Source organism: Thermobia domestica, chromosome 3 (assembly GCF_964235325.1).
Source record: "Thermobia domestica chromosome 3, izTheDome1.hap1.1, whole genome shotgun sequence".
Classification (NCBI taxonomy): domain Eukaryota; kingdom Metazoa; phylum Arthropoda; class Insecta; order Zygentoma; family Lepismatidae; genus Thermobia; species Thermobia domestica.
In genome coordinates this window covers 266,201,678-266,220,507 of record NC_137456.1, presented here as the reverse complement: position 1 = coordinate 266,220,507, position 18,830 = coordinate 266,201,678, and the positions used below count along the sequence as shown (strand labels likewise).

General features: G+C 36.4%; 1 protein-coding gene across 2 annotated transcripts in view; it reads left to right on the top strand.

Moving 5' to 3' along the window:
- Positions 1-18,830, top strand: part of LOC145681640 (uncharacterized) — a 446,103-nt gene that overhangs the window by 323,679 nt on the left and 103,594 nt on the right. For both annotated transcript variants that reach the window (XM_081753260.1, XM_081753259.1), the window contains one exon: positions 17,423-17,576. In XM_081753260.1, the coding sequence (XP_081609386.1) occupies positions 17,423-17,576 (154 nt within the window). The remainder of the gene's footprint in view (positions 1-17,422; positions 17,577-18,830) is intronic.

Genomic DNA, 18,830 nt, shown 5'->3' with positions numbered 1-18,830 from the left:
TTTTATGATTATGCAACGATAAATGAAAAATGGAAGTCTTAGTGTTCGGTGCGGAAGACTTGGGTTCAATTTCCAGTGTGAGTTTATCTGGTTTGGGATAATACGTTAGGCTGTAGGCCCATGTCTCATATAGTTTCGGTGCTGCAAGTTAAGTTAAAATTCTAACCATTCAACCCATCAGTCTTAGAGCTCATAGTATTATAAGAAAGTGCTTGGTGTGATCCGTGATGCGTTGCAATTAAAAAAGCCACAATGAGAATCACAATGCTGGATATAAAAGTTGATTTCTCGCTGAAGCATCGTGACTTATAATTAAATTTCAGATTTTTAGCTTCTAAAAATTGGGCCTATGAGTCCCTAATATAAGCTTGGCTAAGTAGTTAATAGGGATGCGTACGAGTCGAGTCGAGACAGAATTTTTCTGAGAAAATTCGAGTCGAGACACAGCTCTTTAAATAGAAAAATACACGTTTTACAAGTCGAGACATCACGTTTACAGCACATTTTCGAGACGAGACAGCTTCAAATCTTGTCTCGTGCGCATCTCTAGTAGTTAAATATATTCTAAAACTCATGAAATAGAATCAACAATTAATTTTAAATTATTGACTGAGTATAACTTTAAACCCAGAGTTTAAAAAGAAATATGTAAAAATGATTAGACACATAGCTGCATTCGCCTGGATATTCACGTTTCCACTGTTCACATCAGTTTAAAAATTATCAACCAACTAATTACAATTTCCATTCTCCACACGAGAAGAATAAGTGTACGAAAATGTTATATGGGAAACATTTAAGCCCCTTTCCTCTCCCAGAAAAACAGCGAATTATAAAAGCTATCCCAGTCAATCCACGTGTTAACTACGTATGTTCAAAATTTATTGTAAACAGTTAAATTACTTACTTGCTTTGACCATTTAATTAGGATTTTGTACCAATAACCCCCGTTCTCCACCCCGTACATTCTACAAGACAAATTTTACTGGCTCGCTTGATTGAATTTTGACAATCCCTTAAAATCAAATAACTTATCTTTTCTGATATTCTCAAGTGCTTATACTCTTACAGCTCTTGCAGTTATCTTTCAGTGCAATGTTTGACACACACAGACGCACTCATCGAACAAGAAAGGCAAATATAAATTTAGAAGAAAATTAGTTTCACGTTCCACGATAAAGTCCTTTAGGTTAAAGGAGACGGATCATCAACAAAACTAATGTTTCTTGAAGTAAAGTTTTAATGATCTCCTAACGAAAATCGAATCCCAGATTACACGAACCACAGGCGCACACGCTACCCACTAGATCAATACGAACGGTTAGAGCTTCTTTTACTGTGTCGTAGACACTTTCATTTCCATCGTCTCCAGGTTTGTTAGGTCATACCGGATCCAGGTAATGAAATTCTTATCTAGTTTCATTACTGTTTCCCAATAACATATTAATTTCATTTTTCTCTTGACCCCAACTGACTTCGTTTAGTAGGGATGATCGAGAAGCCCCAAAGAAAATATACGCCATACTGAATCAAATTGACTCAATATGGTGGAAGTTATTATTAATCATATTTTATTATAATATTTAAATAACCAAGTTTCGAAGTTCAGAGGAACTTGGTCCCTTTTACGCGCTTATCCATTGCCAATTTCACCCGCAACAAATTCGAATGATGCGGGTGGCCTAAAGTAAAAATAGCCTATGTTTCGTCTAATCAAATGATCTTCAGTTGTTTTGCCTATAACACAAAATTGTTTTATATGTGTATGTGCAAAGGGTGAGTGTTTTAGCTTTCACCCCTTATTCTTGATAGAGTTAAATCACAAACAATAGGATTATTAGTTGAAACCATAAGCCAATTTTCATTAAAATGAAACCAAAACAATAAAAGATAGTTGTGAAACAGGCAAACGGCCGCACATGCACACAAATGTCAGTTGAGTCGAATTGTAGCGCTTGTCTTTGATCAATTTCACTATGTTCCATAAACATGGGATCTGTTTAAAGATGTCTTCGCGGAACAGTTTTCAATCAGGGACGTATAATTAACTTCCTCAGTATTGACTGATTTCAGCCCCAAGCAGTAGAATTTAGGGAAAGGCTTATAGAACATATACTTATTATTGTATTAGCATCTAATCACTTTTATGGATCTCGAACCGGCTCGGTATGTTGAGGTGACTGAGTCGTGAGCCGAGCCGTTGACAACACTACAGGCTGCTTAGCTACACCCACCGGCTTCCAATGGGCCACTGCGTCCCCCACCCACAGAATCAGCTATCCAGTTGCGATGATTAAATTATACATATGTATTTTATTGATTTATTTACTAAAATATTTACGATACAGCCAAAAGATCATTATTTTTGTAGTAATATTTGTAGTAATATTCATTATCTTCACCCACAGAATCAGCTATCCAGTTGCGATGATTAAATTATACATATGTATTTTATTTATTTATTTACTAAAATATTTACGATACAGCCAAAAGATCATTATTTTTGTAAAATGTCTATTATTTAAATGAAGCAGAGTGAATATTCTACTTGAGTTTAGAACTATCACTTGCTACACTTTTAGAACTAGACCTGATAGTTTATGTTCATTATTTCTGACAATTTTCTACAAATTACTTACAGAGACTATTCGGAGTAAATGTTTTACTTAGTTTAGTCATATTTTATTTTAATATATTTTAAATATATTTTATTTTATTCTTTTTGTTTAATGAATATAATTATATTTTTCTTTCTTCTTCTATGGGAATTAACAATTCTCATTTTTTCTTTTTTATTATGGGAATAAGGAAGATATTCTGAACAATTTTAAAGCACTTAACGCCAAGGCGTAGATAAATATGCTATTTTATTTCGTTATCTGTGTGATATATGAGATATATATTTTTCTTTTATATATAGGAGAATTAACGTTTCTCTTTAGTCTCCTAAGGAATTTAGAAAAATGGATATTCATAACAGCATAGGTTTCAAACAGCATTGGCTTCAAACTAAAAAACCAAAAAAAAAACCAAGAAACAAAGAAAAATTGATGTATGAATTGCTACCAAAGATAAGTTCTAGCAAGCGAAATAGACTATTTTTAGCATTATTCAATTTTTTCAGTTGCTACATTTGCTAATAAAATGTTGATGTTAAATGTTCCCCCTGAAATATACGTAAAGAAGAAAATACTTTTTGAATAAAGATCCGGCTTTAGATTGGTTGATTTATATAAAAAAGAGTGAGTTTGTAACTACACAATTACAAGCATGCGATTCAAACTTGTGTTGCGTTATTCAAATTTTAAAGTTCTTAACATATTTCAGATTCTATGGAGAATCAAATTCAAGGTGTATATTTCAAGGTGAAGTGTCCCTATCTGTTCAAGAAACTTGTATTTCAGAACCTACTGGCAATATTATCGCTAACTTCAAATATCCTGTATTTCATTCAGTTTAGTGTATTATAAAACATTGCTTAGTTCTATTATAAAATTGTTCATAATATTTGTCATATTATTTTCGATATTTTTAAGTATATATATATATATATATAGTTTAGTTTATTTATCTAATGAAATGTAATCCCATAGTGACAGTTTGAACAATAATCTCTGTTTTGTTAAGGACTAAAGGATGAGACTTTATATATAAACGAAAAAAAAAACAAAATTAGTGATATTTAGTTCCAGAAATAGGGATGATCGAAGTCAATGTGCTGATCACACACAAAACAGCTTAAACCCATTTCCTCGACCATAGCTAATTATGGACTACAATTGAAGAGAATTCAACTTATTTTGAGCTGTAATCTTATTCATAGTTCTTATTAACAGTCAAATCTAGAAGATTTACGAATGTAAAATTCTACTTCAATTTTTCGCTTGACAACAAAAGAATAAATAAATACTTGCAGAATATCTAATCACCCCTTGAACTGTAACCATATGTTTCTTTCTTCTGGAGACCTACCTGATCAATAATAAAATAAAAATAAAAAACAGCGTCGCGAAGATTCGAACATGGGTCGCGGCAATGGAAATTCAACACGGATCCAATGAGCTATGAAGGAAAATACACGAAACATCTACGCTATAAGTATATGGTAATAATCGTAAGCTTCACGCTGTGAAAGAACTTTTATTAAGTTTTACGATATTTCTGTAGTGTTTTAAGTGAACTGCAAAGAGATAGATCATGCATTTATCAATTTGGTTAGGGATTGAGCTTTAAAAACTTTTAAAACATTTAATTAAATCGCGATACGGTAGCAAGGAATGTGTAGTACCTTCAGCTATAATTTTATTCTTCCTAACAAAAAAGAATGCCTTCGTTCTACGCATTTGGAGTTCTTAAAAATAAAATTATATCATAATTAAACGTGTGATTTTGCCATTTGAATGTAAATTTATGTCCCTTACTGACCAAAACAAATTTTATGGTAGCAGTCTGCTTCCTAAGCCCCGCGTGTGTGCTTCTCCCTGTTCCAAATAGAAAATTTAGTTTAGGTATTTTCTGCAAAACTATTCGCGAGATATAGAATTTCACACTCAGTACTTCTGTTTACTTGGTACGGGAATCCATAGAATTGGAAATAATTCCTTTGTGTAAGTATAATTATGGAGAACAGCGATGAATAAATGTTTAGTGTTGCTTAAAATGTATGCAAATTGTTAGGAAATTTTCTAGAGAGGTGGAAAATATTCTTCTCAGGTTGGGACAACAGTAATTAAGTTAGTGCCAAGGAAAGAAAAACTAAAGACGGGGAACTTCCCTAGCTTCCCCTTACAAATAAATCACTGGTCGTAACGAACGGTTTTCCTGACGTATGACCGTCTGTCACTCTGTGTGGCTCCGTGGATGAGTGAGCAAAGGCGTGGCTTCGTCATCCTGTGGTTTAGGGTTAGAGTCCGGTCGAGGGAAGTTGGTATATTTTTTCATTGTTCGTTCCCCATATCTTAAGATGTTTCTCTCCCTCCGTAATCATCTGATGCTCTCAACTGAGTTCTCCACTTGAATTCAACAATTGGTAATGGGATGCTCTCAAGTTCGGGTGACCTTTTACATGTTTACTTACAAAATCAAAATTTTCGACAAAATATGGATGCTATCTGATGATTTTTTCTCCAATTCTGAATTTGCACATGTGAGTGTATTTCTCCTTCATCATATTTGCATCTCTCGTTCTCCTATTTTGTCAGTTATGGTAAAAGATTGCTTGGGAGCAAGATTTGAAATCATAAATGCGCTATACCAATGGGTTCACTCTCGCTAAGCATTTGATTAAAAGTATATGTTTTCATACTGTAGGAGGGGAGCTTTTGCTCTTCCCCCCCCTTATGTGACAGAATATTTATTTAGGTTCTGTAAAGTCATTTCAGATCAAACGACTTAAAGAGAGTTCATTCCAACAGCAACAGAATTGGGCTTTTATTTGTTGTTGCACTTTATCTTCACGAATAGGACGAATATCAAATAGTATATTTGGCATAAGAACTACACGTATAAGATTCATTTCATTTTGGAGAAATGATGCTGTCGACGGTAGTGGGAATTTCACAAAAGTGTATGGGAATCTTCATTGCCTGGCGTTTATGCCACCCGCCTTCTTTTAAAGTTAATTTGGTTGCAATACTTCCAGCAAATACTTTGGACTCAACTGGTCGAACACTCTTGCCGTAAATCTCCATATGACTGTACCATCCAGAAGTGATTCTTACTGTACAAACGATTGGACAATTTGGGATTTAATTGGACATCGCTTTGGCTACCATTTAATCAGCAAACCCCCACATTTTTCGTTCTGGCGGTGCCTTCGATTGTGTGCAAACGAGAAATTTGCCAGCAATTTTCTGTAGAAACTATATACAAACGATTGCGACAATTTGTCATTGAATTGTACATCGTGGGAGCTACCACATATACAGTCCCACCTTGTCTTCGCACCTGCGGCGACCCTAATTGTGTACAAACGAACATTTCTACTGCACATTTCTGTATAAACGATGTACAAACGATTATCTCAATTTTTGATTGAATTCCACATGGTGGTTGCTGCCATTTAGGCAGATCTCACATTTTTTCGTTCTGACCTTTCCTCTAATTGTGCACAAACAAATATTTCCCCTGCACATTTCAGTACAAACGATGGACAAACGAATACGAGAATTTGTTACTGAATTGGATATGGTAGGAAGCTACCATATACACAGCTCCCAACTTTGTTTTCGTTCTCGCGGCGCCCCTAGTTGTGTACAAACGAAATTTTCGCCTGCATATTTCTGTACAGACGATGTAAAACGATTGCGACAATTCGTGATTGAATTGGACATGGTAGGAAGCCACCATATGGACAGCTGCCCACGTTTTTTCTCTTCTGGCGGCCCCCTAATTGTGCACAAACGAAAATTTCGCATGCATATTTCTTTACGAACGATGTACAAACGATGGCGACAATTTGTGATTGAATTGGACATTGTGGGGGGATACCACTTAGACTGCCTGCACTTTGTTTACGATCTGGCGGCACCCCTAATTGTGTACAAAACAAAAGTTGGCCTGCACATTTCTCTACAAGCGATGTAGAAACGATTGAGACAATTTGTGGCTGAATTGAACATGGCGGAGGTGCTACCATTCAGACAGCCCAGCACATTGTTTTCGTTCTGGCGGTGCAACTGATTGTGCACAACCGAAATTTCCGCCCGCTCATTTCTGTGCAAACGATTGCGACAATTTCTGATTGCATTGGACATGGTGGTGGCTACCATTTAGACAGTGCCCCACTTTGTTTTCGTTCTTGTTTCGACCCTAATTGTGTATAAACGAAAATTTAACATGCACATTTCTGCACAAACGATGTTCAAACGGTTGCGACGATTTGTGATTGAATTGGACATGGTATTTGGGATACCTATTAGACCGTCCTTCCCCCAAATCTGTTTTCGTTCTTGCGTCGCCCTTAATTGTGTAAAAAAAGAAAATTTCTCCTGCACATTTCTGTGCGAACCATGTAAAAACGATTGCGACAATTTGTGATTGAATTGGACATCGTGGGGGCTACCATTGAGACAGCTCTCACTTGTTTTTTTCTGGCAGCGCCCCTAATTGTGTACAAACAAAAATTTCCCCTGCACATTTCTGTACAAACGATGTGCAAACGGTTTCGGCAATTTGTGATTGAATTCTCCATCTTGGAGGGCTACCACTTACACAGCACTACTTTGTTTTCGCTTTGGCGGTGCCTCTAATTGTGTACAAAAGAAAATTTTTCCTGCATATTTCTGAACAAACGATGAAAAACGATTGCGACAGTTTCTGATTGAATTACACACGGTGGCGTGATACCACTGAGACCACCTCCACTTTGTTTTCGTTGTGGTGGTACTCCTAATTGTGTACAAAAGAAAATTTGTCCTGCACATTTCAATACTGACGATATACAAACGATTGAGACAATTTGTGGCTGAATTTAACATGGTGGAGGGGCTACCATTCAGACAGCTCCCACATTGTTTTCGTTCTGGCGGTTCAACTGATTGTGCACAAACAAAATTTTCGCCCGATCGTTTCTCTACAAACGGTGTGCAAACGATTGCGACAATTTCTGATTGAATTGGACATCGCGGTGGCTCTATTTAGACACCCCTTACTTGGTTTGGTTGTTGCGGCGCAACTATTTGTGCAAAACAAAATTTTCACCTGCGTATTTCTTTTCCATCTATGTACAAACGATTCCGATTATCTGTGATTGAATTGGACATAGTGGGGGCTACCATATAGACAGCGCCCCACATTGTTTTTGTTCTTGCTTCGCCCCTATTTGTGTATAAACGAAAATTTAACATGAACATTTCTGCGCAAACGATGTGCAAACGATTGCGATGATTTGTGATTGAATTCGATTGGTATGGGGGCTACCTATTAGACAGAACTCCCCCAATTTTTTTCGTTCTGACGTCGCGTCTAATTGTGTACAAACGAAAATTTCTCCTGCACATTTCTGTGCAAACCATGTAAAAACGATTGCAACAATTTGTGATTCAATTGGACATCGTGGGGGCTACCATTTAGACAGCCCACCCCAATTTTTTTTGCTTTGGCGTCGCCCTTGATTATGTACAAACGAAAATTTAGCCTGCACATTTCTGTGCAAACGATGTGCAAACGACTGCGGCTATTTGTAATTGAATTGGACATGGTAGGTGGGCTACAATTAAGACAGCCCTCCCCCACCTTGTTTTGGTTCTGGCGGCGTGAATAATTGTCTACAATCGAAAATTTCGCGTGCACATTTCTCCTGAACCATGTACAAACGATTGTGAAATTTTGAGATTGAATTGGACATCGTTTTGACTATAATTTAGACAGCCCTCCCCCAATTCTTTTCATTCTGGCGGAGCCCCTAATTGCGTTCAGACGAGAATTTTGCCTGCAAATTTCTGTACAAACCATGTACAAACTATTGCGATAAGTTGTGATTGAATTGGGCATCGTGGGGGCTACAATTTAGACAGCCCTACCACTTTGTTTTCTTTCTGGCGGCGCCCCTAATTCTGTACAAACAAAAATTTCGCCTGTATAATTCTGTACAAATGATGCGCAAACCAATGCAACGATTTGTGTTTGAATTGGACATGGTAGGGGGGCTACCATTTAGACAGCCCCCACTTTGTTTTCGTTCTGGCTCGCCCCTAATTGTGTACAAACGAAAATTTGGCTTGTTCATTTCTGTACAAACGGTGTGCAAACGATTGCGACAATTTGTGATTGAGTTGGACATCGTGGGGGCTACCATTTAGACAGCTCTGCCCCACTTTGTTTTCGTTGTGGCGGTGCCCCTAATTATGTTCGAACGAATATTTCGCCTGCACATTTCTGAAGAAACGATTGAGACCGATTGAGACCTACCAATTGAGTGTGAAAAGGTAGGGGGGCTTTCTAAATGGACGTCTGCTTTTCACCTCTAGTGCAATGAAATTCTTCCATGAGAAAATCTGTAATCAACACTGTCAGTAGGTACGTCTTCGACTAATATACATTTACAAGTTAAGCTTTATTTTCGTACTTTTTTCAACAATTGACCAAATTGAAACTGTATTATAATTCAATGTACTTATCATATTTCTATCGTTAAGAAGAATGTGTAGTCAACTTCATAATTTCTTCGCTCGGCAGGAACTCGTTCAGCGCGTGCAACAACTAAAAACAAGTTGTTTGGCGTCTCACAAGTGAAAAAGGAGAAAAACAAAAGCAAAAGCAGCACTGTAGTGACTTATCGCAGTAAGAGCTGACAACATATTTTTGGTCGTCATATACGCCAATAGACCTACAAGCGGTGTACAAGAGTTATACAGTTACAATATACGTTGTGCCACAGTTGCGCTGCAGTCGTTATGTGCAACAAATAGAAATGAATATGATTGTTACAAGTATCAGTCACTGTTGCACCGTCTTTACATTCTACACATCCTTTTTTCTCTAACCTTTTGACCTTGACAAGCAGAAGTACTAGGCTTTCCGAGTTCACAACCATAAACTGTTTGTTTATAGAGTACCTTTTCAGTTCTTCGAATGTCTGTTCGTGCGAAGAACAAGGGTGATGATCGGACAACCGTATTTGGTCGTCAGAAACACCCGGTTGCAATTTTAAATGTAAAATACAAATATAGAGCCTTGACAATGCCATGAGGATATATATATATATATATATATATATATATATATATATATATATATAGATATGTGTGTGTGTGTGTGTGTATATATATATATATTCCTGTAAATGTATATTTTATTTCAATATTGTATGGATACTTAAAGTATGCAGGTCAGAGATCACCCTTTCGCAAAAACCACAAACCTAATGGAATGATGCATAATCTCATGTTATAGAAAGTGCAGAAATCCTAAGTATCGTGATTTTCCTGTATCTTGTAATTGAAAATAAACTTGTCATAGGGGAATGCTGAAATTATTGTCCGAGTTTTCAGAAAGGCTTCACAGATTTCCTCATTTCAAAGTAATTTCTTATAATGCAGGTATGCTGAGATTATTATGAAATTATGGAAACTCCTTTTTATTGAAAGGCTGACCAAAACACCGAAGGCAATTAAATTTACTACCATGGGAAAATTAATATATTGGTAGGACCCCTCGCGTAATGAACGCCTCTCGCGGTGTATATCATATTGGGACACCGTAATCCCAATCAAAAAGAAGATAAAATTTTAACTTCCTGGCAGTACGTGATACAGTTAACTAGCATCAAAATTTAAGTGAACGTAGTACGTCCAAAGTTAGTTCCTAATTCTTACTTCCGTTCCCTTAAACTTTTGAACTACTTGAAGACGGACTTACGTTTCGCCCTTATATACCAAGAACTTAAATGAACGGAGCCTTTCTTCGTTTTTTCTGTCATGGGTTACTTCGCAGCTACTTGTTGTAAACATCTGATGGCACAAACGTCCTACTAATCAGTCATATAAACTGTTTTTTTTCTTGTTCCATTGGAAGTAGCATCGACCAGCTAATCCCAAAAGAATCCCACTCGTTTATATTAGTGGTGGTCTTCGGCAACTACCAGTTCAGCGTCGCCAAACTTTTGTCACCGGCGTAAAAGTTAGCCATCATATACGTCATCTCAGTGACAATTTGTGCCAGAACAAGCAAGATCTACACGTTTACGTGGGCCACATGCAGTTTCCTCTCAATCTGACGTTGTGAAAATGGTTTAGTAATTGCGGAGTGGAAGGTACTTGACCCATGCGTAAAGGTTTGCTTCAGATATTAAAGTGCTAAATTAGGGCACATATTTGTGGAACCTCAATGGCTACAGTAGTCATTTTCATCAATTGACACAACTTCTCTGAGTACACTCAGCCGACTTTGTCTGTTTGCAGATAACTTTTTCTGGCATATATGCTCTTCTCTTATTTGAGATCATACTGTTTTAAGCTGTGATAGTCTTTCTGCTCATCAAGCTGCTGACGATGTGGGCACTTGCGTGTTACATTGCCTTCATTCTGGACAGATTCACATATTTCCCTACTCCAAGCTATTTGAACATGATCTACCTGTTGCTATTGTTGACCAAATTTTTCTTCATGCTTCTTGTGGTTCTATTCCAGAATATGACTGCGACTCTCCTCGTTTGTCAGCTTATCAAAGGTCTGAGAAAGTCTATTAGGATATCATGTAATTTTCGAAAGCTTTCAACAATTTTTCATTTCGTGTGCCTTTGTTGAATGACTTGTACAAGTCTCAATGTCTAACAGTGAAAAAATATTTATCATTCCTTAAATGTCGCACAGCTGTACCTAGGGTGCAGAGTAGGGTTTTCTTCCTTAACCTTAAGTACTATGGAGGAAATAATCATGTAACTACTATGGACCGGTCTGTAAGACCACACACATTTTCTAAAAAGAAGCTTTATTACATTTTTTTAAAAGAAATGCTATTTTACACATTTTATTTGCTTACAGAAAAATAAAGCATAGTAATTTCACGCTGTAGAAAAGGCTTTATATTTTTAAAACCATGAGAAAGAAAACATAGTCAAAATTCCAACAGTGCTTTTACTGTCACCCTAAAATTGTAACTGATGAAATATTCACTTTTTTCTCTGCTTTTATATAGTCAAATAACACTAATTCAAAATATATTGATCTTATAGATGCACTGAGAGTAGAAAAAAGTAAAAACGAAGAAAAACATGGAATTTTAGCTTTCTAAACATGGAATTGTAGCTTTTTTTAAAAACTTCGAAGAAAATAAGGTTAGACTTTTTGTAGTGAAAAGGTAATACGTAAACCTAATGTTTCTTTCTTATATGACGGCGAAAGTAAATAAAATATACTTTGCCGGTACGTTAAACACTGCATTACACTTTTCTGACTTAATGCACTTTCTTCCGGTAGGCACTTAGGTCTAAACTTTTTTCTGCTTTGCAAAAAATCATTACCCTACACTCTGACATAAATAGAAATACCTTTTTTCCTCTTACGATGCAGTGGACAGAAGTCCATGTTTTCCTATTCTCAAACTCCTGGTACGGGATAGTGGGAAGCTCACTTTCAATCTGCTGGATGCTCTTGATTGAAAAACTCGGCTCTCGAGGCAGATGTCCGATGAACAATTTACTTTCCATGAGAAGCCAAACAAGTCATTTTGCCAACGTTTTCATGAAATCAAGTCTATTCAACGCTGTGAAATTCGCGTAGGCTTGATTCAAAATATACACATTGACACCACACGCAACAACCTCCAGCGTAAAGAAAATTGCCAATGGCCGTAGACTTGTTCGACGACTTGACGTCTATTTGTACATTTTTTGGTCTAGAGTATCCACTACGCCTTTAGTCATGTTATAAAATATGATTATTTTAGGTTTTCTAGTCTCTGCACATTATTTAAGGCGTGTTAAGACACAACTGCTAATAATTGGCAGATAACGAAAGACAGCTAAAGCGCAAAATATTTACAAAATATTATAGTACGTCTGCGAGATCGCTCGACAGCTCCAGCAGGGCCATGCCGTGGCAAATTAGCGCCCGGGGCGAGAGTATACGACGGCGCTCCCATACACATATTCCAATGATTTTTCCCTATATTTTTCCTTTTTTCCTCCTGAATTTTTCGCTCCTTTACTTCGGTGCCCGGGGCCGTTGACCCGCTCGTCTCCTCACGGCACGGCCGTGCCCTCCAGCGCCGCGCACAGGGAATAAAATATAAAACAAACCTCATAATACGTAATTATTTGCTAGACAGGAATGTAGACGGAAAGATCCACTTGTAGTGGTAGGGGTGTTAAAAATATAATAATATGAAAAGTCTCAGCGGTCTGAGGGACGGTCCATAGTACTTACCGGTTAATGGTAACAATGGAAGGGTTTACCGAGAGATGGTTCCAAAATACAAGCCGATGAAACGTGAGATTATGGAGGAAGTGCATTGGTATGTCATCTGTCTATCAGTTTCCGAATTACAGTAAGTGTGAATGTGATTTGTTTCCTGTGACTTAAAAATATTATTGAAAATATGTGTCGGTTTGCAGCGCAACTCGTCTTCTGAGTGAAGTGGTCAAACCACAGTCTAGCTAGAACGGCCAATCACAAGATATGTCTGCTTGCCTGGTAGCATGCTTGTCAACACAATGGCATGCTAGTCAGTTCGTAAACGTAAGTTAAATGCGGAGACGAAATGTTGCTAAAAGTAATGAAACAGTGGACAGCAATGTAATATGAAAAACGTATATATGTGTATGCGGCTAGAAACAGTAACATTCCATATTTCATCTGAACTCAAATGCTGGTTGTTAATATTTCTTCCTTATCCGTGCAATGTTCTACACAAGATAGAGCTACATTGTTTTAGACTGTCGCTTTAGACAAAACATAATATTACCATGTTCTTGCTGTATTACTTTCTGGTTGATTCACACAAGTTTGAAGAAATATGCTGCTACTATCTAGTTCCGAGCCACAAGTTTATGCCGTGTGATGATGATATTGTAGTTGCTGAAAAAAATCAGGAAAACAAGTTATTTATTCATGCCTGAATAGTGGTACAATCTTGCTGGAAAGTCCCAGAGTGCAGGATCCATTTCATGTAATACGCATGTCATCCGATATGAAAAATGTACACTCCATTTCTAAAATGTTATTCAAAGAAAGAGTGAATGAACATGGCAGCAAGGTGGAAATGCAAAAGGTGACGGCTGTCAGGGTATCGGCTACTGAACCTGCGTACATCAGTTAAGTACACCTACTCATCTGTTGAGGTATGGAAGGCAATTCGTGTTCCAGAAACATCCAGGAACAGACAGTAAATGCATTTCGTCAGGTACAGATGATCTATGGCCTCTGTGTTACAGCTTGGATGCATGGGAGATCAACTTTCAAGATGGTAGGAAGATTAACGAGCTGAAGTATAGTGATCTGATAAAGATGTTACCCAACCATGTATCACCCATTCTATTAAAATCTGAAATCAGACCATCACACTTAACATTTGGTTAGGGTTGGTTAGGTTATGTTAGAAATCTAATTTAAACTATTGTATTTAGTTTATGTAACCTAGCTGCCAGATATCATCACTGCAAAATATTTCCTTTACATTTGAAATATTCGTTCATTACTCGTAATACAACACTCTTTACATAATGTATTACAGATTAAAAATTGGACAGAAATATGTAAAATGATATGCAGAAATAAAATATCCACCTTCACGAGGGAAAGTTGTAGTTATTTGTCCTAAACTTTACCCTACGATTTCTCGGAATTTAGTTGTTGTGCCTTGGACCCCTCTCTCACTCTGCTATTCAATTCTTCTGTTGTTTTAAGTGGTCTATCTCTGAATGTTGTGTTTAGGAGTAAACATTCAGGGATAATTAACACTTTCGGTTGTCACCTCGACTCTATCTTTGAGTCTACACAGTACCGTGCAGAATTTACTTGCTTGACGGTAAGGTTAAAACGGAGAACGTTAAACTTCCGCATCGCGTAAAATAAGCACTATAATTCTCCTTTCATGGTTGTTGAATATCCGCATCTCCTATAAAGTATTGAAAATCCTCTCACAAGTATAACACAATGTTTCGAGAATTAAAAATGCATAATTGCATCTTGTTAGAAGACTTTTTTTTCAAATTCAGTTGGCCAGATGCTCTGTTTCCCTTTATGCGTTGAAAGCAGGGATAATCACAGCTACACTCATGACCTTTAGACGTATTACTGTTACGAGATCTGTATGTAATCTGTTTGAATGCATGCTAAATTCGCGGCGGGTGCGGTGTTTGGAGCTTTAATCGCTCCTGAACAAATATCAGAATGGATTTCAATTTTCTGAAGCCTTGCTTCCAATCTCGTCAACTGGAGGGGCATACTCATGTAACCTTTCGAATGGAGAAATTTTTGTTGCAATTTTTCAACTTAGTTGAGGTGTATGACACCACCTTGCGTTATACTGAAAATTAATATGACTGGAATATTCGTGGTCATGTCGCTCTTCGTTTTAAATTACCATTATGAGCGACAATTTCTTTACCTGAGAGGTCTCTAGTCTTTCACTGAACTTCGTCCAAGAAAATTGTGTTCCACACCGCAGTGTGCGTTGTGTAACGTTATGTCATGTCACATTTAGCAGCATTCTTTCGCAGTTTCAGGCTCCTCCAAGTCCTCTGTTTTATGTTGGCGATTTCGTAATTTATTTTTGCCCCGACACTTTCGCAGTATTATTCGACTACTTCAAGTGTCTCAACAACGTCTGGCTCCCAGATCGAACAAAAACCTTACTATCTATGATAAAACTTAATATGTGTAAATTTACCTCCAACAAACTAACGTTATTGACCAGAATTTCGATATGAGTGGTACTTGTTTGTCGTTCCTTGATACGTTCCGTTAAATGGACATGGCCTATGTGCGTCACTTGATGTACAACAACACATAGGTTCTCTTAACTAACTTTGTTTCGCACTCTTAATACTTTTCATATTCCATCCTACAAGACATATCATGCTGATCGTTATTTTGTGCCCTGCTGAGAACATAGCGTAATATGGTCGTAGTTAGATTACGATCGTTTTGTATACACGTCTTCTTGTTCCTCTCTGTTGAGAAAACTTAAAAGAGTCTATCTCTTGGATACTTGAGTATCTCCTGACGCTCTGTGGACTACTCATTTGCTAGTCTTTATGTAGGGGTCACGAACCACCCCTATGATTTCTCTAAGATAGCGCCCTCTTTAATTACTCTGCGAAAAAGGCCAACGAAGCTTTAATGAGATTTCGCAATAGAAGAATCCTCCTTAATTACCCTGCGAATGGCCATTATATTCCTTGCCCACGCAGTTCACTTTGTTTCCGGTGTGAAAATATTTACTTCCTCTTTGCTACACGTACTCGTGTTAAACTCCCATACTGCATCCCATCGTGTGATCGTTTTCTCTCCGACGAAATCGTGGCCTTCTCGCTCGTTCCTTTGTTTCTCTTTTGTACCTCCAGAACGCACGAGATCCTCAGTAAACACACAGTTGTTGAAGACGTTCTTGTGAAATTCACCCAACTACAGTAAACGGAGTGCGTTGTCATTTTGTGATGGCTGACGAGTAATCTGGGTATTCGGGAAAACGAACGATCTGACACTGCTGTAACTAGGACACCTTATCCAGGATTGTATTGGAGCATAATCTTCCTCGATACGACCTAAGTATCTACTTCCGTACTTTGATGTACTCTTTTCTGCAAGGAAATTGGTACCAGTCTAAGGAAAACAAACTTAACATTGTTGGGCAACACGTTTTCATAATAGAACATTCGTCGGTATGAAGTCTTCATGACACGTTTATGTACCAAACATGCTTATCTTATGCACACTTATCTATTGCGTTGCTTGAAGCACTCATATTGCAAGAAATATATCGTTCCACTGAGTATTTGGTATTTTCTTCCCATATGTCCTCAAAACTTAGACCTCAAATACCGCCATTAGTGAGGCTTACAATTGATCGTGCAGTGTGCAATGAAATTATATAGTTGAATGTGTACTGCGTTTATGCTCCCTTGTAAAATCACTTACGTTCTCTAAGCGTTTAATTTCATATTTTCTTCCATTTATTCTTGCTACATTTTTATATTTTATTGAAATTAGTTATATTTTCTACTATTTATTCTTAAACATATTATTAGCACTATTTCTTGTTATTGATTTATGTGATTTTATCATACTTTTAAAATTAATATTTATTGCGAGTTATTCCTAATTTCTCATATATATATATATATATATATATATATATATATATATATATATATATATATATATATATATATGTAAAATTTTATGTTTTAAAATTTATTTCAGCAATGTGTATCATATTTTAATAGTCGAATTTATATTTTATCTACATCAGAGTGTTTTCAGGCAGTCGTCTCGTTTGTTATGTGAAAATATAGCTCCTACGCTGACGTCATTTCAATAAGTTGAATGCTTTCAATCAATTAAACAATTACAACACATTAACTTTCAGTGGTATACCATGAAATCACACTATTTTACCAGTTTCCAGTTTTGAAAATTTCCTAAATTTTAGGCATGTTCGTATTCTCTCCTCCATAAGTATAAGAGAAAAACATCCTTACTCATGCTGAATTTTAGAGAAGTGTAGCCAAGGGACGAAGGATAACAGAAGTTAGACAAAACATTGCAAGCAGTGTTCACATTACAATTATTGGAACAAAAGATTAATGATATTCAATAAATAAATAACAATTGCACAATAATCATGTAAATTTGGTTATTAAGAAACGAAATATGTAACATTTCTATTTTACTACTTCTTTTTTCTTATTTTTCTACCTTGTAGAATAAACCTATTCCGGAAGAACAGTGTTTTTGATTTTTTTAAAATTTAATTACAGGAAAGACCTATATTCATAATTCCATGGTTACTGAATCAACTGGTAGGAATGTGGATACCTGTACTTCTGCTTATTAAATTTGTAATAGCTGGGTTTGAGGTTGGTCCAGTTGATATGGCTGTTTTCGTTCTATTGTGTGTGCTTATTGTTGCAGGTGAGATATATTGATGCATTACTTATCCATTTGAAGTGGTGTTATATAAAATTAGTAATGAATGTAAATGTAGAAGAACTTCAAATTACTCCATATCAAACTATTCGACAGCCACAACAATATTGGGAATACCTATCTTTAACACATATTTATCATGTTCACATAAACAACGTGCACTACTTTCGAGTTTGAGATTGGGTGGTATTTTTTAAAGAAGTGTATGAGGCAATAAATGTGGGTTTCATAAGGCACTGTTGCGAAAAAGGACTGTTAACCAAAAAATCAAACAATATATTTCATACATTATGACATCCCACCTTACTTGAAGTCTCTCTACGATGTAAAATTGCAAACATCTGCTTTTCGTTTGGTTCTCGATTCACTATTATAAAATAATTACTTTAATTTCGTAATTTTTATTAACATATTTAACCCTTAAGTACCATGGACGAGAAGAATCACGTAACTACTATGGAACGGTCTGCCAGACCGCATTGTTGTTTCACTTTTTCTGAATAGTAGTTTCATTGCATATTTTTTAAAATGATATCCTAAATATCTTATTGCTTATAGAAAAATAAAACATAGTAATTTCACGTTATAAAAAAACATTTATATTTTTAAAACAATGAGAAAAAGAATATAGTCAAAATTTGCTACAATGCTTTCATTGTTATTCTAAAATTGTAATTGTTGAATAATTCAACTTTTTTCTTCGTTTCTATGTAGTCAAAACAACACTAATTTAAAATGCACTGTTTTTATAGATGCACTAGTAATAAAGAATACAGTAAAAACGGAGAAAAAGACATGGAATTTTAGCTTTTTTAAACTTACAGGAAAGTACTGTTATAGTTGTACTCGTACATTTTTTGTAGTGAAAAGGTAATGAATAGAACTTATTTTTAGTTCTTATATGATGAAGAAAGTAAAGAGAATACGTTTTGCCGGTAAAGAAAGTACCGCAATAACTTTTTTGACAGCATGCACTTTCTTCAGGTAGGCACTTATATCTTTTTTATTCTGCACTGCAAGGAAATCGGTACCCCACACAGTTGACACGAATGAATATCTTTGCTTTCCGCTTACAACTCAGTTTTCCTTTTCAACTCCTTGTGCGCAATGGTGGGAAACTCACTTTCAAGCTGTAGTATGCTCTTGACTGAAAAACTCAGTTCACGTGGCATTTCGCCGATGAACAATCCGCGTTCTAGGTGAGGCCTAACAAGTCCTTTTGCCAACGTTTTGATAAAA